The sequence below is a fragment of the Lonchura striata genome, chromosome 4, assembly GCF_050655825.1.
Source record: "Lonchura striata isolate lonStrDom1 chromosome 4, ASM5065582v1, whole genome shotgun sequence".
In the NCBI taxonomy this organism is placed as follows: domain Eukaryota; kingdom Metazoa; phylum Chordata; class Aves; order Passeriformes; family Estrildidae; genus Lonchura; species Lonchura striata.
In genome coordinates, this window is record NC_140706.1 from 27,297,862 (window position 1) to 27,322,656 (window position 24,795).

A 24,795-nucleotide genomic window follows, 5' to 3' on the forward strand; every position below is an offset into this window, starting at 1 on the left:
AACTTTAAAGGCTGCCTAAAGAAACCTTAAGTAAACCTAAAATCCAAAAGCATTAAAGTATTTCATAAAGGTGAGCAATCAGGCAACATCACTGAAGTGCCTTTCATTAGCAAACAGATACAATAACATTAATTTAACATGGCTGTCCTTGGCAGGGGGCACTTACTGGTCACATGGAAGGAGATTACTCTCTCACTTGAGCCAGCCCTGTTCGTGGCCATACATCTGTACAAAGCAGATACATTTGCTGCTTGAATCACGAGGGTGCTCACAGTCTACAAAAGAACAATCGAGCAATTTCATACCACATCAGTGTTAAAGTAACACCTAACCACCTCAACAGCTCAGCAAAGGGCTCTGCAGATAACTGAAAAACCAAAAATCCCTCCAAAGCACAAATCCATGGCGTGGCAGAAGCACAGTCCCCTTTTGAAGTTTACATTTTTGTCCCTAAGTGTGTAAAAATCAGGTAAAAGGAAATAGGAAGAAGCAGAAGGTGGACTTAGGCATATGTGTTAAAAAATGCTGCACCCACAATTTTTTCTGCTTTTCAGTCTCTCCAACTTCTATCACAGTTAATTTGCAATATTAACTTATCTAACTTTAGACCACTAAAAGGTAGTTATTGAAATCTAAGTCACTTATATTCCTCAGTGGAGATTCACTTCGGATCAGTGTTCAAAGGACCTCAAAGTGTGTATCTCTACCTCCTGGCTTCAGCAGGAGCTTGCCCATTTAACTGAGAGTAGATCCCCAGATTTAACAACAGGCAAAAAGTGTCTCATCTCTAGTGATGTATTTCCAAACATGTGGGCTGCTGAACAGGGTTAATCATCCCCAGCCAAGAGAAAAGAAAGTGTGCTCACCTTTGTTTTCCCAGCAATAGTAACTACCTGGTGCTTAATTTCAACCTGATTCCCACCCTTTCTCTCTGAGATCACTTTCCATTTCTTGCATGCATACGGATTGGCTCCTGAGCGAACTTTCCTGAAAAGTAAGTAGAGACACATGCATTAGATGAGAGGAATATTTGTCCTTCAAGAGAGGTATTTTGGGTTCTCCTTATAAAATGCACGTATTTATAAGTCAGATGCATCCCTGGCCACAGCTTGCATCTATGAGGGAAGCATATGCTTCTGGAAATTCAAATTTCACCCTATAACCTCCTGAGACCTTCATGCTCTTTAAATTAAAGGACCCCCAAGCCTAAAGGTGAATTTCCTAATTAATCTGCCTGTGTCAGCTCAGTCGGGATGGCTGGAGCAAAGCAGCTATTCTGGGAACAAACCTCCATTCATAAGTGGATGATTCAAGTTGACTTAGTTCAAAGGAAGACAGGGAGACATAAAAATCGCTGAACTCCCTACAAGAATTTCTTGAGGACAGTAGCCATTGTGTAGGAAGCAACCAGGCACCAAAGTTTTAAAAACAACAACAGGAAAGAAGAATGCCTTTTTTTTTTTTTTTTTTTTTTTACCCTGGACTATTTTTTTTTGTTAAAGGAAATCTGGGCTTATGGCAGGTCCAGATAAGGGAAGCTGCGTGAATCTCAGTCAGGCACTCTCTCTATCATTCCCCAACATCAATCAGTGCACTTCCTCTGAGATACACTTTCACACAGATAAAGAACCCCATCACACTCAGCGCTTGAGCACAAGGGAAAAAAACACTACAAGGACACATCATTAGCACAAACAGCAAATTTCCTCTGTTTAGGATAGAGTTTTGGGCCTGAAGCCCACAGGGGGATCTGAGGAAAGGGCATGCAAACAGCTGCATTTGAGACCCCGTGCAAGTCGAGATGCCCTTCAAGAGAGCACAACAGCAACATGCCAGCACTGCTGGATCCTCTCTGCGGGTGGCCCTCGCCTCTGCCAACAACAATGACCTTGGCAGGGCCTGCCTGCAGCAATCTGCAAATTAAGTACAACAATCTTTTTCTTCATTGGCCATTGGGTTTGCACTCAGTAATGAGTCTGGATGAGGGAGGAACCGGACAAACCCCAGCCCAACACAAATATCCCTCAAGACCTACATAAGCTGCAGAAGACAGCAAGGACTTGGCACTCACTGGGGGCTGAAAGTGCACTCCTCCTCCAGCTGCCAGTGCCAGAGCACAGTGGTGGGTGGTGGCACGGCGTAGACGGTGCAGGTGAGCACTTGTGTCGAGCCGTACTTGTAGGAGTCCACGGGGGCCATCAGAGCATTCTCACCGATCTGGGGGGGCACTGCAGGAGAGACCAGCAGTCACAGGTCACACCTCCTGCTGAAGGCTCCAGTGTACATGCATTATACCCACGGTGACCAGTTCACACCCTGCCCCAATACGAGTGCAACACAGGGCATCCCCAAGGACATGTGGGAAAGCAATGAACCTGCCCAACACTTTGAGGATCAGGATACTTAGGATCTCCTACAAAATCCCACTTCAATACTCCATGGTTTAAAATGCAGTTCCTATATTCTCACCACCATTCCCAGCCATTAAATGCACATTATTCCCCAGGCCTAATCCCACTGCACGTAGCCTTGCTGCCCTTTCCAAGACCTGCTGTCTTCAAAGCATAGGCTGTTTCCTGGGGAGCAGAAAGGAGGAGGTAGGGGAGGAGGAAAAGGGTTGTAGAAGGCAGGCCAGAAGAGGAGGGATAGCCTGTGTGGGGCAGGAAGGATGGGTGAGGCGGGACAGGGATGGAGCGGGGTGGAGGAGGACTCCAGCAGCACAGCCAGCAAGAAGGGCAGGAAAAGAGCAGGACACAGAGGCAAAGAATAATATACAGAAAAAACCCAAAACAAAACAAAACAAAACCCACCCCACACAAGGTATCATCACAACACCAACACCCAGAATCTGCAGCTTCTTGACTGACACATCCTAGAGCGAGGAGAGACCAGTCACCTCTGCTCTCCCAGGACTGAGGTTCTTCTTCAGTACTTAAATCTTCATAGTTATGGGATGAATTAAGCCTAAGGATGATAATATACCAAATCCACACATGAAAGAAAGGCATTCCTGTTACCCCACTTACCATTTACCAGCAGGGTAAATGTATGTCTTTTCAGCACCTTGTTAATGGGGTTTGTAAGGACAACTGTGTAATTCCCTGCGTCCTTTTCAGTTGCTTCAGTGATCACTAATGAGTAACCAAGTTTAACTGTGTGATTTGCATTGATGGATCTTCCATTTTTATACCTGAAGAAAATACAGAGCACTTTGAATATTTAATGATTTGCTTTAAGTAAGAATAGCTCATTTTTTCAATAATATCCCAATTCTTACCATTTAGCCTCTGGTGGAGGATATCCTTTAAACTTGACAGGAATTTTGACTGCATCACCTAGCTTTGTCTCAACAACATTCTCCATTTTCTCCAGGTGAATAAAAGGACTTTCTGGGATGGGAAAAAAGGAAGTAAACTAAATGGTCTTTTCTCATGAACCAAAGCAAAAGTGCTTTCCATTTGGGTTAGCACCTAACAAGATGACAAATAAAAGCTAGTGACAGGACTATGGGTCATTGGTAAAGCACAGCTGGCTCCAAACTGGGCTCTGGAGAGATGCCACCATGAAAACCTAGTCCTTTCCTTCACACAGGGGAACAGACCAGTCCCCTCACTGAGGAGCTCTGGAAAGCAGAGACAAGATTCAGCTCTCAGGATAGTGTGCCAACTGTCAGACCTGTATATACATATATATACATACATATCATAAAACTCTCTCAATATACTTATTCCAGGAAATTAGACTACTCAAAAGTGCAGTTTTGAAAGCTAAAAACTCAAGTATGCATTTCAACCACTGCAGTCACAGAGTACCTTGAAATTATTTACATTACTTGTTATAAGTTATAAACTTGCATTTGGACAGAAGACAGTGATTAGCCTTTTGACTAAATTAGCCTTTTGACTAAGATTTAGGATGGTTTAGATTTAGTATCTGGTATACTCAGTGTAGCACATGATCTCATTTTGGTTCTTGAAAAGCAGAACAGAAAGAACCCAGGAAAAAAATCAGTGTATCTTGAATCACTATGCCCACAATAAGTTTGAAAGTCTTCTGTTTCATTCTAAAAGTGCAATGAATATTCTGGCACCTGAAATCAGACTTCAGGAAAATCAGCCTCCTTCAAAATATAAACCTCTTTGTCTGACTCAGTGATTAAAAATGAGCCACTCTCATACTGGTAATTTTTTTCTATAAGTAAGTTAGTGGAGCTGGGGCTGTACCCAAGAGGGGGTTGAGAAAAGGCTGTAGGATGTGGCCTCATATTTATCTATTCACTTAGCCAAAGCTGTTTCCCTTGCATCATTTCCGTACCACCAAAACTCTATTTGATTCATCAATTCATAATGCAAAAACTGAAAATTTTCTTAGCTTCATTCATGCTGACCCAGACTCTTGTGTCACAGAGCCACCAAGATCTGGCCTAAGTTCACCAAGAGTGAGAACAGGCAGCCCTTGTACAAAGCCACCTGCACAAATTGAGTTTTACAGGACCTTAAGGAGGTCAATGCGGAAGAGGGTTGGAGGCTTATATCAGTTTATTTTACTGCCCCCCTTTCTGGTGGAATTCTACAGCTTTCACTAAAATACAGCATACTTTAAAATCTTACCATTAACTAAGGCTGTGGTATAAAAATAATCCCATACTAGTTGCAAGATAAATACTGTCGCTGCAGTTTGGCTCATTTCTGTCTTTTGATTCATCATTGAGATGCCTTCTGCATCCCAGTAATTAATCCCTAATCTGAAACAACCAACAAAACTGAAGGAGAAAATGTCATACCATGGATGACGAAGTAACTGCTGTTTTTCATGTTCATACGACCACTGGATGCTGCACAAGTATATCGACCATTGTCGCTTAAGGACACACTGTCAATGGTCAGGGTGCTCACAAATTTCTTTATTTCTCCTGCAGTGGTTTTTACATCCCTAATAGTGGCACGTTTTTCCTGTAATAGACAAAAGATGGAGATGTTTGGAAATGTCATTGTTATTCCTTCTGTCGCCCTTTGCACACTTGTACATACCAGAAATTTTGTTGTGCATTATCATCTTCTTTCTCAATGTTTTAAAGGGAGAAGTGATATTATACCTAAATAAGTCAAATTGCTTTGTGATGAAGGCACCTGTAAGTTAGTATAACTTTACCTTGATGGAAGGGTAGTCCCATTTAAAATCGATTCCCACATTCAGCTCTGTCCTTACAGTGCAATTGAGAACAAGTTTTTCTCCCACTGCCAGCTCTACTTCATCATGTGGGTTCATTGTCAGGTCATAAATTCGGTATCCTAGAGAAAGACAAAGGCACACACAAAACAAGGGGGTAAGAAGAGGTTTCTTTACAGTACTCAGCATCAAATTTCCTAGTTGAATTCACCAAAATTCCCACCAAAACCCCAGCTACAAAAAAGCCCCTTGATGACCCAGTGCAGCACAATAATGGGTGTACAAAGGAGCCTGGAGAGAAGTGAGGTGCCTGCCCTGAGCACTTCCCAGCTGGGACCCGTGTCAGGCAGTGACACAGCAGGATGTGTGGACTTGATCAGAACCCCTCCAGTGGTGGGAGCAGGCAAGAGACAGTGACTCACACAGTTCCTCTGCCTTAGACTCCTCATCCTTGTGAGATCTAAAACTAAGGGAGATTATATACCCATTCCCAGCAGTAAGCAGGAACTTTATAGAGAATAATGGTGGGGCAGTAGCAACATTATCCAAAGTTTACTTTGTGCAGTAAAATATTTCAAAACAAAAACTTCTGAATGCAGAAATTCTACAGATATTCTGAAATTCCTCCAAATCAGAGTGAGAACTTGTGAATGTGGTGGAGAAGTAAAAGCCTTCTGCATGGAGTAAAGAGGGGGGTTCATGCTTTTCTGACAAGCCAGGACAGATTGCCTTGGTACCATTTGGATATTTGAAATGGGTCCTCAGCTAAAAGAGGAAGAGCTGCTGAGTTTCAGTTCAGGCTTAAGCCTCCACAGAATTATCACATTATTTCTGGGGTATGATGAACAATTGACAAAATGTACCAGGAAAGCATAAAACCCTGTGAGAGTCGAGACACAAGTCTTTAGGGAGACAAGACTACCCAGCTCACAGTGAGACCTTCAGATCCACCCTTCCCTTGGTACCCACTCAGAGCAATTTCTTTTCATCTGCTGCTGATGGTTGCTTGCCTCTCATTTCCTTCCACTGTGACTGAGAATGTGGATAAGTGATTTTAGGAAAAAGGTTTGCATTGTCAGAAAAAAAAAATTAAATCCCTGGCATCAATATAAAACACTAAAAATAGAAGCACTTATCCCAATGATCAACCAGAAAAAACACAATACTTTGCATTTAAAAGAAAAGTGATATAAATCTCAACATCCATTTTGCATTAACTGCATTGTCAGTATTGAATAACCTAGTGTCCAACCAAATGTAATTGGTTCAGCATGCTGTAGAAAGCAAAAGAACATTGGTTATAGAGAAATAAAAACCTTTGGCTTACCTACAACTGCAACTATGTATATCACAGACTGGTAGCTTTCATCATCTATTTTAGCTTCGCAGAAGACCATGCCTGCATAGCTGATTAAATGACTGGGTATAGTGAAGCCTTTTTTATTATTCCATGAAATGGATTTACCATCAGGAACAAATATCTTTTCTGGATATTTCTGTTTGGAATATTGATAAAACACATAGTCAGTATTCAAAAATCAAAGAACCCTGAATTCTCACCTCCGGCATTTTCCCCAGCTGCAGGGCCCCCATTTTAACATTCTAGCTCAGGGAATTAGTACATGCTTTGAGAGTGCAAGTACAACATTCATCCTGTGATCACAAGCTATAAATGTCACAATGGATGGACAGAAGTTTTAAGAAATCTATTTTAACTTCAAACAACATATTTATGCCACAGCAACTTCAACTAACTCTTGAAAAAATAATAGGCTTTTGCCTTACCGCATGTAGAGATACATTGAGATTTGATACAGTTCCAAGGCACGGCACTACCACAGTTTTATTCTTAGTGATGTATACAATGCCAAGCTGATCACTGACTGAAGTCACAAATGGTGATCTGTAATCTAGAATAATATTTAATTGATAAGTGGGTATTATTCACTACATGATTATCGAGAAAAGTCAGTTGTATTATTTTCCATGTCATAAAGCACTGAAATAATGAGACTAAGTAGGGGAGGTACATGTTTTTATAGAAACCCACCCCCCAGATTCAGAATATCATTATTCTCAAAACAGTTATCTGCAGCAGAGTGCACTTTTGAGAATGGCTTCCTGCTACAGCAGTCCTTTTGTCAACAAAAAACTGATTTACCCTAGTGTGACTTTCCTTGCATAAGTATTACAGGAAATATCAGTTAAAAGTTGTGACATGTTACACTGACTCCCCTGATGGCAGCATCCTTTTCAAAGTCAGACTAAAACACCAAAAAATAGCTCCATGATATTATAAAACAAGCTAAGTCATGTACTTAATTATGTCTCATTTCTCAAAATGGTAACTATAAGTTAACAATAAAGAGGAAGCAGGATGCATATGGAAACGAGGGTGAAGCCATCAGAGCAAAAAGGCAGATGCCTCAATGAATGCACTTATTGAAGCTGAGTGTATAACTGGAGGCTTTGCAGTGTCTGCAACACTCAACTGAAAGCTGAGCTCTTACAGCCTAAATAGATTTTACCACCAGAGTCAGCAAATGTATGAAAGTTTCTGTTTTGGGGTTTGGGTGGTTTTTGGGTTTTTTTTAATGGTATCAGCACAAATCGTACATGGGATCGGATGTGTAATTTTTAACAAATATAAAACCTCTGTAATCCTCTCTCATATGAAACTCCTGCTGAGGTCAGAGGTAACTCTGCATTCATGAGAACAGGATCAGAGCACAGCAGAGATATGTATGCTAAATTCTGGGTAGAGAACAGCAGACCATGTACTACATATGGCAGGTCAGTTCAGAATTATAGGCTCAAAGGGTTTTGTGCTGATGGCAACTAGAATACCTGAATTTAATTACTCACCATGAAAACAAGAAAAATATTTCACAGGATCAAATATTCTAGGATTAATAAATTCTAGCATCAAAACTGTATTGAGACACCATGTTCCTTTTTTCTCTTGACACTAGGAAAGGAGACATCTGAGAGCTGTGTTAGCACTTACCTTGAACATAAACATAAATGGTTGTAGCTGCCTGGCTGTCCCTGTAAAGGCACTTGTAGTCTCCTGTGTCATTGCCAATGACTTTGCTCACAGTAAGTGTCTTGCAATAGGGGCCATCACTGCAGTCTGTCACGGAGATACGCTTCTCAGCATTGCTCTGCTTGCTTGGCCATGACCATTCCAGCGGCCTCTGACCGCTGGGAAAGCAAATGTTAGAGCAGCAGACACTTCTGATATGAACCCCAGCCCTGTCAGTCTCTGTGGCTATGGAGAGGGATGGGCTTCACCCCGTCACGTAGAGAGAGCATCAAACCATGTAGGACAAATCCACACAGACAACCTACTGCTAACAGCTACGAGGAAGCTACTTGAGATTTACATTCTGCTGAATCTAAGTGACAAAGCACCAAAAGAGAGTGTTGAGAGTATGGTTCACCAGCAGGATCCACAAGGACACAGCCGATGCTTCTTCCCCCAGCCACCCTACACTCCCCAGTTCTCTCTTGCTGCAGCCCTCCCACATAATTTCTAAAGCTTGTCAGAGAAAAGTGAGGCAGAAGGCACAAAGAGTGGAGAGAAAACAGGAGGCCGGACAGGAGAAAGATCACATCATGTGTGATTCTGTACAAAAGCTCACTTCAGAAATAACCAATAATCAAAATCGTGCTGAACGGACTTGTCCTTACCTGCAAGTAATATTTAGTGTGTTGTTTGCCATTATTGTGAGGACATCTTTTTGGATGCTAAGGGTTGGCTGATCCAGAGAAATAAATAAACCTGCAAAAACATGAATGAAACCTCTCTAATAAACCAAATAAACAAGTAAGTGCTACTCAATCAGAAAAGTATTATATACAGGAATATTAATCAGGTTTTAAATGGACACTTTAACATCACCTCTTTAGCAGTGAAGGGTAAATCATGATTTTTCACACATCCCAAAAAGTTCAAAAATTCTGTCATAACAGGAAGCGAAGGCAGATGGTCAGGAGCTAGCTGCAGAGCACTACAATTCAGTCAGCCAGGGTGGAGTTCCTGTTTTCTTGCATTGCCAACTTCAAGGTCTAACAAGAGGATGTGGGACATTGAAACGAAGTGAACCTTCATCTGATGATCTCACTCCCTTGGGATTACCAGCTTTTCTCATAATAAATTGAATATACTTCTTTGAGACTACTGATCAATGAATTATGCAAAGAAAGTATTTTGCATTTCGTCACAAATCTGAGACCCCATTAATTTATTTTATGCCATGATTTTCTAAGTTTATCTCTTTCGTCCTAAGTTAGACAAAACTGTATTACGACCGGACTATCGGCACAGTGGCTCGCATCGCATCCACCCGGGGCCACTGGCTCTTGTGAGGGCTGCGGTCTGGGTGCCTGTGCTTGCTCTGAGGTACCAGCCCAGCTTGTGCAACATCTGGGAGAACCACAGGGAAAGATTTTCACTCCGCCCTAGCTGCTGCCATCACCTTCAGGAATCCCGCCTCACCGGGCCGAGCCGCAGCCCCAGCCGCGACAGCTTGGCCGGCTTCAACGGGCAGCAAGAGAGCGTGGCCAGACCGGGACATTCCCCATTCCGCTAGCATTTCCCCGTGCTTTAATCACTTGCATTCCGAGCAGGTCCTCCTGATGACAGGTTTCCCGCGTTTGGCTCCAGGGACATTTTGCTCTCGGAAACGACAGCTGATGCTGGAGCCAAGCGGGCAGGACACTATGCCGTGGCAGGCAAACCTCTCCGACGGGCCAGCACCAGCCGGCCGGACGGGAGGCCAAGAGGACAGGACAGGAGGGGTCAGCAAGCCCGCAGCCACGGGCGTTCCGTCCCACCCGGGACTCGCACTGTCTCACCCGCTCGAGCAGCCCCGAAACCCATGGGAAAGCCGCATCCGCGCCCTGTGCGGCACCGGGCATCCCCACGCCACTCTCCTCGGAGCTCCCGACAGACCCGGGTAAGGCGGGGCTCCCCGCGGGCTTACCTGGAGCCAGGCACAGCAGGACCGCCAGCAGCCGCGCCGCGCCGAGCTCCATCCCGCGGCCGCCGGGGCTGCGGGGCGCCGAGCGAACCCTCTGCCCGACGGCAGCCGCGCCTCGTCCCGCCGAGCCGAGTCAAGCTGAACCGAGCCGAGCCAGACCGAGCCGAGCCGAGCCGAGCCGAGCCGAGCCGCTCCGCACGCCCCGCACCGCCCGGCGGGGATGCGGGACCCCGGCGAACGGTGCCGCCCCTCTTGTGCCCGGGGCGGGGCCCGGGGCCGAGCCCCCGCCCTCCCCAGCACGATCCCGCCCCTCTTCCCGGCCCCAGGGCCCCCTGCGCATCCCGCCGGGATGCTCCCCTTCGGACGGGCAGCGGCAGCTCTCCCTCTTCCCTGCTCGGCAGCAGGAGGGCCTCAGCAGTAAAATTCAGCGTTGTCTGGCGCTTCACCGTGCTTTTTTGGGGGCTTCTTAAAATCCCCCCAACAGAAAGATCCCAAAGGCCAGCCATATGAGGTACTGTCAGTGAGACACAGCCGTGTTCCTGCTGGCAGCGACTGTACCCCCGGGTTTGAAGTGTCTGGCAGCGTCAGTGCTGAGTTCACAACGAGGAGTCCTCTAACCATGTAGCATGTACCCAAACACCCCAACTGGCCACATCCCAGCTAATGGAATCCAACAAGTGCCTGCCACAGCTGCCCTTCCCACCCATCAGCATTCACATCCTGCTCTCTTAAGATATGCTCCCCATGGCCATAGCCATTGCCCTCTCACACCAAGAGTTCATTTTTTAAAAAACGAACCCCCTAACCAGAACTATACCTTTTAATCAGAATTATTAACTAGTGACTGTTAAAGAGAAGTTTGTGAGGTAGTCCTTTGGGAAAAATAAAAACATGGTGGTCATTAATGCGTTATCCATACACATAATAGAAGTTCTATGGGGGAGATAGATCAGTAAAGAGAGGTATATAAACAAATAGATAATCAAGTAGATATAAATACATGCACATATATACATATGTGTACCTCTATATGCCACCTTTTCCTCTTTCCCTGCAAATCTGCATGGGAGCTTGTCCACTCCCATGACTAAGTTAATGAAGCAGCGATTTTATTTTGCATGCAATGCAATTCCAGCTGTTTTACTGTACTGGGGAAAGAGTGTAATTTCCTTTGAAATTACACCCCTGTTGCTCACAGAAAGATACAGGGAATGGGAGAAGCCAAAGTTTTCCTAGAGATCAAATAAAATCCATGAAAAGTCAAATAAGACTCATGTGATTCAAGTGGCAGCAAGTCAGCACCATGCAAATAAAAACTGCACTTGCTATTCTTATGAGCTCTTAAACCAGAATATTGGCAGCCTTCATTAATACCCCCATCTGCATCATACTGCAGGTCAGGTCACTGGTATTGCTGAGTGATTTGGGGAGCCCTGGCAGTGAGTTCAACTACTGACCTTGCTGAAACTAGACTGCATGTAAGTGCTAGTGACAGATACTTAGTGAAAACCAAAGGTACCTACTGATAAAAAAGCCATCTTTAGTAACTTTTTTGTGGTGATGCTGGTTTTGCTGGGTTTGACTACAAAGAGAAAAAAAAATTTATAAGGGTTGGATGACCTGCTAGAAGTGTTTGCCTCAAAAGCAGTTTAGGCAGTCAACAAAGAAAATTAAATTATAGGGGTAAGTCAAAAACTATTTAGATGAAGTTGTTACAGGATCCATAGACAACAGTAAAGTTGCTGGCAGCTCATTTAATGCTTTCCGCATTCCTATGAGAGCTTCCAAAATGCAGCTGTAGAAAACATGTCCTATATTGATTTTAACAAGTAGCTTTTCTAAAATTTAGTCAGATGATGTGCAGCTACAGATTACTGCAATACCATTTGGGCTCTGTTTTCATGCATAGTCATTGCTATTAAGTGAGTGGTTTGGAAGGGGAGGCTGCTTTCATTTATGAAAATTATTGTGGTGCCTGAGCTTTATGGAAACAAATACCTACTGTTTGTCCTAAGCACATCTAAGCCAAGATAGATGAATGTTAGCCCTCTACAGGCCCGTTGGCATTTACCATGTCCCCCTGCCTCCTTCTGCCCTGCAGCATCCTGAAGAAGGGAAGTAAAGAGGGGCTGACCCTTCAAACACACAAACCTGGTGAGTGCACACATCGAACTGAGCAGCTGGCAGCAAGGAGCCTGCACATTGTGACTGTAGCTCATCCACAGGGAACTCCACATTTCAAAAGCACAAATTGTTTTTATCTCCCTGAGTAACCCCAGTGAGATCTCAGTTTTTTACACTGTGCTTCTTAAATGGGACACAATCCTTCAGCACTTTGCCTGGCTGTCGGTATAATCTTGGTAACTACAATAATTCTGCAGGAACTGCTGCTTCAGTGCATGAATTGCCATCCCTGTAGTACCAGGGACATTTTTAGTACCAATGAGAACAAGAAGGTGACTTCTTTGAATGGGGCTCTAACCCTATAAACAGGGTTAAGCACAAAAGTAACTTTATTCCAAAGAGTCATTCAACAGATGCAGGACTTTTCATCTGATTCAAATTACTTACATGGTGCTGGTGAGACTAATCCTCTAGGAACAACATAAAATAAAAACTAAAGCCAAGTATCATTGAAAATGGTAGATGTTTGGGGAAGGTGAGGATTGGAAAAGATGTGAGGTGACTTATACCAATACATGATGTATGATGTCATATGTACTTTGCTAAATTGATTTTTCTATTTTGAACTTCAATGGAGCTTTTGCAAGTGCATTTTCACTGGAAGATGCCATTGGGAACCTCTGAGAGAAAAATCAACCAAAGCACAGAAGAAAGACAGGCACATAAAATCCAAGAAATCCAAGTGAAAGACTCATGTAAATATAGTGTTGCTGTGATAATTATGGGACACAGATGTCTGGGTACAAAACCCCAGTGGTTTAAGGGATGGCAGCTTTCTCATCCAGCCTTTTAGGCTGTGATCTCTGTGCAGCCTTTGTGTCATCCTTCAGACTTGTAGAGTATCTAGCATAGTCCAGATTGCACCAGAGACCATCAGAGCTGAACCACAGGGATCTAGTGAGAAAAGCCAAACATATTAATGTAGTTCAGTGAGTACAGTATGGGATTTCCTCCCTCTCCAGAGACAGTGTTAATGTGAAAAACTTCCTGGGATCTAAATCCAGCCTGCAATGGCTTCTAAAGATACTCTGTCTCAGCATTCTCAGTTGCCTCAGATAAGAGGAAAACCCATCAAGACTTTTTAAATTTGTCTTGCTTCAAAAAAGTGCCTTTGCCTTGGCCAGACAATAACAGCAAAGAAGCATTCAGCTAGAAGGAGCTCCATGAAACTTCAGCCGTCCTGCCACACCGAGCAGCTCTCAGCTCAGCATGAGACCAGACGTGGGGAGCTGTGGAAGAACTGACAGACAGAACGCAATCAACCCCTGTGCATCGCTCTGTGCTTCATCTGTTTGACTCCCCGTACACGCAGGATCTCCCAGAGCCCCTGGGAGAGCAGCTTCCATTCTGCAATCGGTGTGTTCCAGTCTCTGGGCTCATCAGCCTCTTTCTGCTGCAGCCTGCACGCAGGGGAAGCTCCGTGTCCATGAACGGTCCCTGGGAATGGTCCGAGCTAGGGGACACCAAACCTCGCCTTGGCCAGGCAGAGCCGGCGAGCCTCTGTGCATCTGCTCCTCTGATCGCCAAAGCTCATTAAAAACAGGACACAGAGAAGCAGCAGAGGAGCCGCACAAGCCCCCTCCCGTCTCCTCCCCGACCTGTCACGACTCCCCCAGGCTCTGGCTCTGCCCGGGCTTCCCGGACAGCCCTGCCGAGGAGTCCGACTGGAGGCAGCAGCAGCCAAGCGGCCCTTTGTTTGCTTAATTATTCAAGTAACAACCTGGGGGGAGATAAGGGCTGGCCCTGGCAACACCGATTATGTGCTTTCCTGCTCCTGCAGCCCAACAAGTTTACCAGGGGTCAGCATCCCATGCAGAACACATCTGGAATGCGGCAGCCAGCAGCCGCACCGCCTCCCGGTCGCACCTCTGCGCCGCAGCCGCGCCCGCAGGCACTCAGCATCTAAGGCGGGAGTGGATGCTCCCCTCAGCTCTGTCTACATTGCAGACTGCACCACTGCAGCAGCCTGCAGCAGTGTGGCCCTCAGCAGGCACGCATCCCCAGCACACTGATCAACTTCGATGAGGCAGACGCGAAGTATATGCAAGATGCCGCTTCAAAAAAAGGAGATGGCATTCATGTGTATGGCGTGCAAGATCAGAACTACATTTACCACAATATATACTTTGTGTGTAGACCCCACAAAACCTGTTGGTTTGCAAGGGACACCCCAAAGGACAAAATCAAACCTTCCACTGGAAATGAAAGAATAATTGTCTCAGGTGAGAACAGATATGGAAGTAGGAATGAGATGGTATAAACCCACTAATTTTTAGACAAAATTGCCTAAAAGTAGAGGTGCAAATGCTTCTATTTTCAGAGTATGCCAAAAACATTGATACCTTTGCTGGAATCTAGGGATATATGCTTTGTATTTGGGTTTGTCCATGTATAAACAGGAGGTGTGAGTTTGGTGTACGTGGACATCCCCAGAGCAGCTCTATTCTAGCTTGGCTAGATGCTGATGGTAACAAAACTGGAGGAGCAGGCTCATTGCTGTCAAGCCCCAGATTAGTCTGAAGTACCTTGTATATGTCTCTGCACTTCTAGGCATGTAATTATGGTTCCAGGTATGTGCAATTTTAGGGACACACCTTTGAAAAACTCATTTTATATCATTGTTTATTTACTTGTCCCTATTGTGTTCTAAAACTCTGCACAATTACTCCTGCCAGGACAACAGGTTCCTACACACCCTTCATTCAAGGAGCTATTCCTTTTTTTACCGAATCTAGTTGTTTTTTCCCACCAAAATCTTTGCAAGGCAAGGGCTTTGTGGAGAAGGGACAAATGCCTTTGTTGTTGATGTGGCTGAAGTCTATGGATTCCCTGTTGCTTGCAGCAGGAAGCAGCTCTGAAGCATCACTTTCTGAGCAGGAAGTAGAGGGTATCTGGGGCCCCTGGTCAGTTTGGCTAATGGATGGGCAACTGGTGACAGGGATAAGCTACAGATTCTCAAGCAGAAGTGGCATGCAATATTTTTTTCCTTGTTGTTGGGGGCTTTTTCCCCTTGACTTTTCTTTTTTTTTCTTTTTGTGGCTCAAAGTTGAAAGTCTCTGAAAAAAGTCTCAAAGTCTAGGTTGAAAGAACTGCTGGAGAAGGACAAAATAATTTTTTGTATTAATTTCCTGGTGCATCATGTTTTCACTGCATACCCTCCTGTGAAGAGATTGCATTCAGAAGGATGTCCTCACCTCCATGCTGCAGGAATGGAAGGCATCATCCTAAGGCACTTTGTCTAAATGACTGTGTTTTTACACAGATTCCCTTAATATTCACTGAAGGAAAACAAGGGAGCAAGTATCACACTACTCACAGAGCAAAGACTTGGATTCTGGACTATGTACCTGAAAATACGGAAGGAATTCGTTTGATGTGGAACAACACCATCAAGAAACCTAAAAGGGCCACCTGTTATGGCATGGTGTCTGAGGTTTCCCAGATACTCAGGCCTCCCACAGCTGAATTTCCATAGTAGTAGGAGTCAAACTTTGGGAAACAATCTGCCACAGATATATGTTACTGGGGTTTTTTTGTAAAATAAAGAAAAACTATGAATATATCTGACAATGAGCCAGCCAATCCAACATATTCTTAGAAGTCATTTTTGTGTTAGGGGTAGAAACAATGCACCGCAGCTCCCAGGGTGTCTGTGTGTCCCATACTGCCTAAGAAAAAATCTGAAGGGTTTTGTGTTGTTTGTAGCACTTTTTTGCTATGGAGGTGCCTCAGTGTCTGCCAAGGATTTTGTCATATAGCAACCTTTCACTGGTTAGCACTCTAATCAGATGTCTCTCCTACACCCTGCAACTGCTTAAATTAAATAAATGGAGACCTAATATCTTAGATACATTTAACCACTGTCACATTTGCTTGAAATTGGCAGAAGAGTTAAAAAAATATGAGTCAAGTAGATAGAAAAAGTAAAATGACAGACATAAAATGTGATTAGTAAGTCCTATTTCCCTAGGGAACAAGCCTAAAATTTACTGGTCACAACAACTGGAAAAAACTGCCAACATTTCATAGGACAGCATTAAGAGTTGAAACTGGAGGAAACTCAAAGGAGAGCAAAAGGCTGTCAGGAATTGTGAAAACGCAGCCTACAAGGAAAGGCTGACAGATCCGAGACCGTTCAATCTTGAAGAAGAGGAGACCAGACAGACAGGCGTGATAACAACCTTCCAGTGGGAACAGGCTGAAGGTCCCGGATCAATTATCCTTAGAGTCACCAAAGGTAAAAGAGGAAATAATCAGTCTAATTTTCTGGACAGGAGATCCATCTCAGATAATGGGGTACATTTTCTGATTTTCAGGGCAGTTAAGCACTGAAAAATTTTGTCTGGAGGGTCTGGGACTGACATCAGTTGAGGTATTTCAGATCAGGTCTGTCAGATCTTTGTAAAGGATGATATTTAATTCTAATTTACAATAGAAGAGGGTATTAGAGGGTCTTCTCAGGTTTATTCAAGTCACATGTATTCATAATTAATAGAAATACAATTTGTGGTTTCTCATTCTTTAATAAAACAGTCAAGTGTAATATTTCATCCAGCCTACAACAACCTTTCAGCATTCCTTTTCAGCTAGAAGAACTAATGTCATCAGTTTGAGTTGATACCTCTTCTACACCTTTCTCTTGGAAGCTATCTTGAAGTGACTGGATTTCCTGTCTTTTTTTGTGTGTTCAGCAACACAACTGAAAGAAATCCAAAACCACCAACCTCCAAAATCACCCTACTTCCAGCTACAAACTCCTGGGAGACATTTGAGGGCAAAAATTGGTGAGGACTTCTGAAACTTGTCAACAGCTGCTGAAGTTCAAGCAGAGTTCTATAGTGATGATTCAAAATTACATCAAATGACTTTCCCAAATCAGAGCCAATGGCACAGAGCATGTGACATCTCTTTCCCAACTAATGCTTGCTGGTACACTTAAACTGCATGTTGGGAATACTTCCAAATTGGTTCCTGCCAGGTAATTATTTTTGTTCCTAAATATTTTCACAGCCAGGATAAATAATAGTAACTGTATTATGGAATATAATGTAGGGACTTTAGAACTCAAAGAATTTTGAGACCCACAAAAGACACAGCAAGGGTTCCTACAGATTTAGGAGGGATATCCATCACTCTACCATTCTTCTAAAGACTTTTTCAGGTACTAGCACAGCTGGCTCTCACAGTCCCTCTGAAGAATTATTTTTATCTCAACAGTGAGGAACCCTTGTTTTTATGTTCAAAATTTACTTGCACAGCAGATAATTGTGATTAAACCCTTTAAAATTGTAATACATTAGTTGATTTTTAACACCTATACTCAAAAGCCTTTTCTTACAAGGTATAAAAGTGCATCACAATTTGATCATGTCTTTTCAAGTTAGTATTTTTCTTTGTTTTACTTCATACCCATTTTCCTGAGATAATGGCCCTCATTTGTTCTAAAGAAAAGAACTGTTCCACTAAAGGCAAGTTCAGCTTCTGTTCAGGCTTCCCTTCCAGGACACAAATCAGTCAGGTTTGAAAAGGACCAGGGAGAAAAAATATCACAGCTTCTTTGCTGATCAAAATACTCTCTTTACAGGGGTACAAATCATGTTTCAGCAGTCCAGAGAAGCAGGCTACCTCAATTCTCACAATCAAATTCTTGACCCCAAAGCCAGAAACCCTAACCCAAAGCTCTGTTTTCTATGAATTTTACCTTTGTGAACAAACTGACTGATTGATTACACTATTTTTGGTCATCTATTTTCTCACATCTCTCATCCAAGAAGAAAAATCATAGCAAATATTGTACTACCTTGTCATTGTTTTCTTCTGTGGTTGTAGTGGCTGAACATTTAGTAGCTGATGTGTGACAATGTGGGACCAGAAGAAAAGCATCAACAGGAAAGGAAAGGAAGTGACCAGGCACTGACCGTATTCTTCACTGGGTTTGTGTCACAAAAGGTTGTCACCTACCAAAGGTTAAAAAATACATTCCACATGGTTTTCTGGAGGGGGACGCCCAAACAAGACATGCACAAAATTCATAGAATAATCATTTAGGACAAAAGGAAGTATTAGGACATGTAGTCTGACCTCTGAAAACCACAGGCAGCAAAGGGAGCCCACTGGGACACAATGCTTCATTATTGAAGTACAAATTCTACTAGAAGAGAAGAGGAGTATTTACTAGAAGCTTGAGCCTTGCTGAACTTAGAGCCAGACAATTTATAGCAGACAAAGGGCTCAGAGCCTTTATTCAGGAGGATTTTAGGATCATATATAATAGCAACTTTAGCACTCAAGATTATTCTAAAAAGACAAATTATATAATCATATATATGGAAGCTATAATATATACATTTATATTTATACACATTTATATTTATCTTTACTTTGTTAGAGGTCAGGGATATTTCTGGAATTCTATTAGTATAACATTTATTAACTATACAGTAAACATAGCTGATACACATTTTGAAATTATTTAATTTCACTGAATTGCTGATTCAGTGCTTGTAATACATTTCCATTCCCACCCTTTCAGTTGTGGGAGTCACCAAGGTGATCCTTCCTTGTAACACTCACAGCAAGCAATGAGGACACATTTTTCCTCCTGCCCAGACTCAGGAGCTGATTAAGGCTAGCAATGCCAAGGAAACAATAAGGAAAGCACAGAGCCTTGGGAGGGGCTGGAGGGTTTCCTAGAGAACCATCCTGGAGCTGAGGGAGCAGTCAGGGAAAGAGCCCAGCTGTGTTCTTTTCCACAGTCAACATCACATTTTCCAGGCAAGCCCTGGATACAGAACACTGCAGAATGGGAAAACTGATCCATGGGACACTGAGGCTGCCAGGCCATCCCCTGGGGCATTGCTTTCTCTGCAGAGGTTATAACTCTCGTTTTCAGCTGAGACCAGCAGTGAAATGCCAGGCAATGGAGAAGAGGTGAGGTGGGAATTATGAGCCCAAGAATGACATGGTGCGAACTACACAGGTGCAGATATAGATAGGGATGCCAAATCTCCAGCCTTAAATTGGTAGGAAGAACTTTTTTCCTGAAGCCACAATTATCAACATTAGAAATGAGTGGTGAAAGCAAATATTTGGGTGAAAAGGGTGAAAACCTTATGAAAGTGACATGGACCTCAGATTATCTGGTTTTGGACTTTTGTCCATAAAATGCCACAGGATGTGAGTCAGCAGGAATTCTCCATAAGCTTGAAATTAGACCTTTATTGCAGGAAATACTATGCCAACACTGAACTGTTGGCACTGCACACGACACACCTCCTTATTCTTTGACATCTGCAGACTGTCATGTGCCAAGAAAAAGGTAACTGAGCAGTTCAAGGAAGGAAGATATTGAGATCAGGGCCACTGATATCTGCCAAGAAGACTTACTTTATTTCAGACGTAGAAATACAGGAATATTTGCTTTATAAAGGGTGAGAATCTAAGTATAAAATAATAATTTCTAAATTCTTAAAAATCACAATGTTTTTCACCCAAAAATATAGCAGCAGGTGTCAGTGAAGAAAAAAACTGTCTAATGTCCACAGATGCATGAACAGTCACTATGTAGAATAAGCCTCTCTCTCTTCATTCCTTTCCCTCTGCCTCATTTATAATATTATTTACTGTATTCACACAGTTTAACTGCAAATTTGCTATCCTCTTGTTATCATTTCAGTCACTAGATTTGTGTGTATGTGTGTGAGAACCTGTGAAAATATTTTGATTGAACTGGTGCAAAAATATTTCAGGCAAATCCAAGGTATGGATGTCAAAATATGCTAGGAGAATAACACACCTACTGGTATATAATAACATTATCCCATTATTAAAGGAAGCAAGTGGAAAAATATAAGTATATAGCTTCTAGTTAGTAGGGGAAAAAAAAGAAAAATACAGATCCCGATTAAAAGCTGTTAAATGACTTTGAATACTGCTTCCCTTCCTTAATCCATTTGGCCTACAAAGCATGGCCCGAGCTGGCCAGGGGAACACACATAAGTAGGCAGCTTTACCACACTCGCCTGGTGCTGTCAGCGAAAGTCACTCCAGCCTTCCTCTTGGATATGTGTGTCATCAGGAAAACTCAGTCCGGGCTCCCTACTTTCTCTTCCGCCCCTTTAGCTCCACATGTTTCCTGACCCTTGGCTCCTCTGCTGCGAGGGCTTGCCACCTGCACGCCAGCTCCGCTAGCACAACCACATCCTGTACCTTCCCGTGGCCAGGGGTCGGTATTTTCAGCGGCCCGTAGGATGGCTGTGTGATGGGAAGGTATTTGGGTTCAAACGGCCCTGGTGAATGAAAACAAACCAGTTTCCATTGCAGGGTGCAGCAGCGAGGGCTGAGTAGTAAAAAAGTAACCAAAGACCACGTAGCATCAGGTTGTTTGTGTCTTTGGGTGGGATGATGAGTTCCCCATGAGCATTCAGCCTCCTCCGTCCAGAGTTCAGCATGGACCTTTTCTTATCTTTATTGATCCACCTCCCCAAATGACTGCTATTCTGCTGCTACAGCAAATGAAGTTACTGCCCACTTGGAGTTATCAGGTTGTATCATCAAAGGACAGTGAATGAGCAGTGGAAACAGGTCCTCCCACATGAGTCCCCAGTGCTGTGTTCTCCAAGAAGACAAGGTAGGCCAAGGATAGCACCACACTCTCTGGCTGTGTGGTGACTTTGGAAATCCATGGAGCCCCAGAACTTGCTAATGAGAGCTAGAACAAAATCCAGTGTGTTAATGTGTTAATATGTTCAAATGTACTGTGTGTGCCAAATGCCAGATTGCCTTGGATTTATTCATTGCCAATCGAAAGGTCATTGCCTTCCAAAAAGAAACCACAGTGTTTCCAAAGGAAGTCCAGTCCTAAGCTCCTGTACACTGATGCAGACTGGAAAATTCTGCATGAACATCCTTCACTGGTTAATGTAAGGTATCTAAAATGCTACTTAAAACTAACTCGCCCTGAAAATGCCAAAGGAGGAAAAAAAAAAAATCCCCAACTTCTCTAATAGGACTATTCAACTTAATAATCGTTTTGACAGTAACCCAAATTCAGTAACCCTTAATTTCTCTGAAGCTGATAATGATTTCTGCTCTGTGTGAAGAAATGTCAAGTAGTTCTTCATCTGAAATATGATCTTCTGATTTCAGTATAAAGAGTCCTCACACAGGACCATAACTTCCACCAGTGCATAAAAAATAATTTTACCCATGGACTGGTATCAGATCTATTTTCTTAAAAACAATGGTCAGTGTTCCATGCAAGAAAGAACCTACACAGAGAAGAACACTCACTGACTTTCATTCATCAGGAGGTGTTCGCAGAACCTATAGAAATCTGTTGGTTTTATAAAAAAAACACAACTGCAAAAGTTTTGTGCTCGGGGCAGGAATACATCTTTGGAATTCAGCAACAATTGGTTTGAATAAATGGTAAGGCTATTTCCACCAGGAAAGTTTATCTAGATTTCTTCAATATGTACAGGTTAGATTTAATTCTTAGAGGTTGGATTTTACTAGTTATTTACCTGAAATCATAACTTTTAAAACTGTAATAGAGAAAGATATAATCCTCTCCTGTGAGTGTGGTGGGGCTTTTTATGCAGTAGGAACAGAGACATCATTTTCTTCAAAGTGAACATCAACACATAGTGATAGACAATGAAGTTCCAATAAAGGGAAAAGCTTGTGTCAAATTTTGGAGGTGATATTTGGAGACAGTCTTAACCTGGAAGAGATTTACTTTGGGAGATTACACAACAACAAATCAGGCTTTCCACACTTTATCCATCACACTGAAAGGTTTGTACATTGTCTTCTTCCAGAGGTGAATGAAACTGCCCCTTATCTTTGGATCAACTTTAATAATAGCTCCATAGCACTTTGGAATTGCAGCCTTTATACCCTGGAGGACTTGTAATGAACTGGATAAGGAAGAACTAGGAAAGGCTCTGCAGAATTAATTTTTACGAAGGCTGGAAGTGTCTGCGCTTTGTATGTTTAGTGGTAGAAAAATGTTCTTGTTGTGAGAGAGCATGTTATAGTGGGAAGATTAACACAGTATCTGAAGAGGCAATCTTCTGAACATGCAGATGGGAGAAGTATCTCAAGAGCTCTCACCTAATTGATAAAGGCACACAAATTTTCACCTCTTGAATTACTTCTCAAAATAACCATTATCAATCCAGAGGTCACAGTCTGTCAATGTTTAGGTTTTTCTTAGGTTTTGTTAGAGTTTGGCAGTCTTAGTCCAGTGTTAGCAATTACAGTTTTGAGCTACCATTAACAAGAAAGGGCATAAAACCCAAGCTACCTGTTCTTGGCTGTACAAGTTGACTACTGTGTTGTATAACAAACGGGCTACCATGGTGGGCTTTCCTAAAATAAAGGCCTTATAGATATATTATAGCCAGCACAGCAACAGAGGCCACTTTGCCTAGTTTCTGAATCACAGTGGAGGAGAGGGAGCTGCTGCAGCCAGCATCGCTCTGGCTATGGAGCCAGCACAGCTAACAGATACAATTTCTGGGCCCAACAGGGACATCCAGGTCAGCTCAGATGCTAAACTGGAGTGGTTGATCAATGGAAGTATTTTTAAATCTTTGGATGATGAATCCATGTAAATCCTGTTTGAGGTGAATGAGTCCTTTTTGTGCTCCTGGTCCTTTGATGCACAAAGGATTTAAAGACCAGCAGTGTATTTATTTTACAATGCATTCAACGGGTATACTTCTAAATGATAAGATGGTTTATCTGTTGTTTGCCTAATCTTTTCCTGTCATTCATGGAGATTAAGCACCATTTTCATTGTAAACATTCTCTCTGCTCCCCTCATAATTCCCTAAGGATGCACTACTTCAGATATCCCTTCAAATAATGATCAGGCAAGAACTAATAAATATTTCACACATAAAAGGAATCTTGTAGCAAAAGGCTCTAACAGCTCTCTTCATTATGGGGGATATTTCTATGTGATTTTTACTCCTTGAATCTTTTCTTATAACTCAGAGACAAATATGGATTTCCAGTGAAAGTGGCAAGTACATCCAGACCTAGATAAAATAAAATGATGGAAAATTATCTGTCAGGAAGCAGAGCACTTATTTTGTGTGCCCATCCCACTTCCTATAATGCATTTTAAAGCAGGGGCTGTTCTATATCTCAGCCCTATGAAGTTTACTACACATTTTTCCATTTTCATCTAAATCACACTGTGCTTTTAAGACTAAAGATTAGTTTTAAAATAAATTAAAAATAAAGATTAAGTAAAGGGAAACCGTAAACATAATACACGGTGAAATTTCTGTACTTATCAAATCTGCAAATGAGCAGATTACTTATCAAAAGAGCAAAACAAGAAAAATGCCAAGAGGCTTATAGAGTATTCCATCAGCTGGTTTTTAAGAGTTGCCAGTCTATTCCATTTCTAGTCATCAGAGAGTAATTAATTAGTAAGGCAAAAAGCATTTAATTTAATTTCAATGGTTCTGATAAACTCCTAATGCCCAGTCTGAAAGAAATCATGCCATCTTTGGTGTTTTTTCAACAGCTTGAATGCATTGCTTCCTTCATTTTGTTTACTGCCCAAATAGTTGCTCTCTGAGAAAAAAACCCCAAACAACAAAACAGTAGAGGAAGCTGTTTGTGATTAAATATCTAATTCCTTTTTACCAAGAATCAGTAACTTTACTTGGGGGAAATAAGTCCACAGATCCCAAATTTTATGCATAGTTTCTTGTTTGAAAAGAAATGTAAATGGTTAAGAAAACAGAAAATGTGGTTTTTCCTTGAAAAAGGTATAATTTATGAACTGGAAAACATCATGGTGATTTCTGGCACCCATTTCTCAGAAGCTGTTACTTTTGCTGCAGGACGTCTCATTGGCCTCTGTGAATCCATGGGGTTTACAATCCAACAAAATCTCAGAATGAGTGCCTACTTTGTGAAAAGATTATAAGCTGCAATGGTTCAGTAAGGGCGATATCCTTTAGGAAAGAAGAAGACTGAAGACAGGGACCTGGACATCTCATTCCATGATACCTGCCTAGGTATGTATCCTGCTTCTGAGGTCTTCCACAACATGGACTTAGCTGGTGATGATATAGTTGGCCAGACCCATGATGGTTGCACCCAGACACCTCTAAAGGAAGGTGATGACGGAGCATCACTGAACACAGAAGTGGCTTTGGAGCTTCCCCTTCCACTTTCTTATGCCTACCATTTGCTAAAAAAACCACTCAGCAATCTGTCACTGCCAACATGGGCACGAGACCTCTGCACTCACTCCAAGCTGTGCTGTTGATGCCATGGCTTGATCCCTCATTTTCGTTTCATGGGGTGAGTGTCACTGTGCTCCCTGCCATGGTAAATGAAACTGCATGAGTAAGAAGTTCTCTTTTCTGGCAGCTAAACAGATTTTTGCCCAGATTTTTGATAGTTGTAGCAATAGTCAAAGCTGCCG

At 42.7% G+C, this 24,795-nt stretch overlaps 1 protein-coding gene across 2 annotated transcripts in view; it reads right to left on the reverse strand.

Annotated features, from left to right (window-relative positions):
- Positions 1–10,371, reverse strand: part of KDR (kinase insert domain receptor) — a 30,478-nt gene extending 20,107 nt beyond the window's left edge. Inside the window, exons 1-12 of one of the 2 annotated variants that reach the window (XM_021530159.4) lie at positions 10,158–10,371; positions 8,863–8,953; positions 8,177–8,373; positions 6,955–7,079; positions 6,497–6,665; positions 5,152–5,291; positions 4,784–4,952; positions 3,278–3,389; positions 3,027–3,190; positions 2,072–2,228; positions 867–987; positions 167–275 (exon numbers count right to left, since the gene is read on the reverse strand). In XM_021530159.4, the coding sequence (XP_021385834.1) occupies positions 167–275; positions 867–987; positions 2,072–2,228; positions 3,027–3,190; positions 3,278–3,389; positions 4,784–4,952; positions 5,152–5,291; positions 6,497–6,665; positions 6,955–7,079; positions 8,177–8,373; positions 8,863–8,953; positions 10,158–10,209 (1,606 nt within the window). In that variant the 5' untranslated portion in view covers positions 10,210–10,371. Of the gene's footprint in view, positions 1–166; positions 276–866; positions 988–2,071; positions 2,229–3,026; positions 3,191–3,277; positions 3,390–4,783; positions 4,953–5,151; positions 5,292–6,496; positions 6,666–6,954; positions 7,080–8,176; positions 8,374–8,862; positions 8,954–9,073; positions 9,909–10,157 lie in introns of those variants that run through there. The other variant, XM_085577871.1, reaches the window with a different exon arrangement.
- Between the last annotated feature and the right edge of the window lie 14,424 nt (positions 10,372–24,795).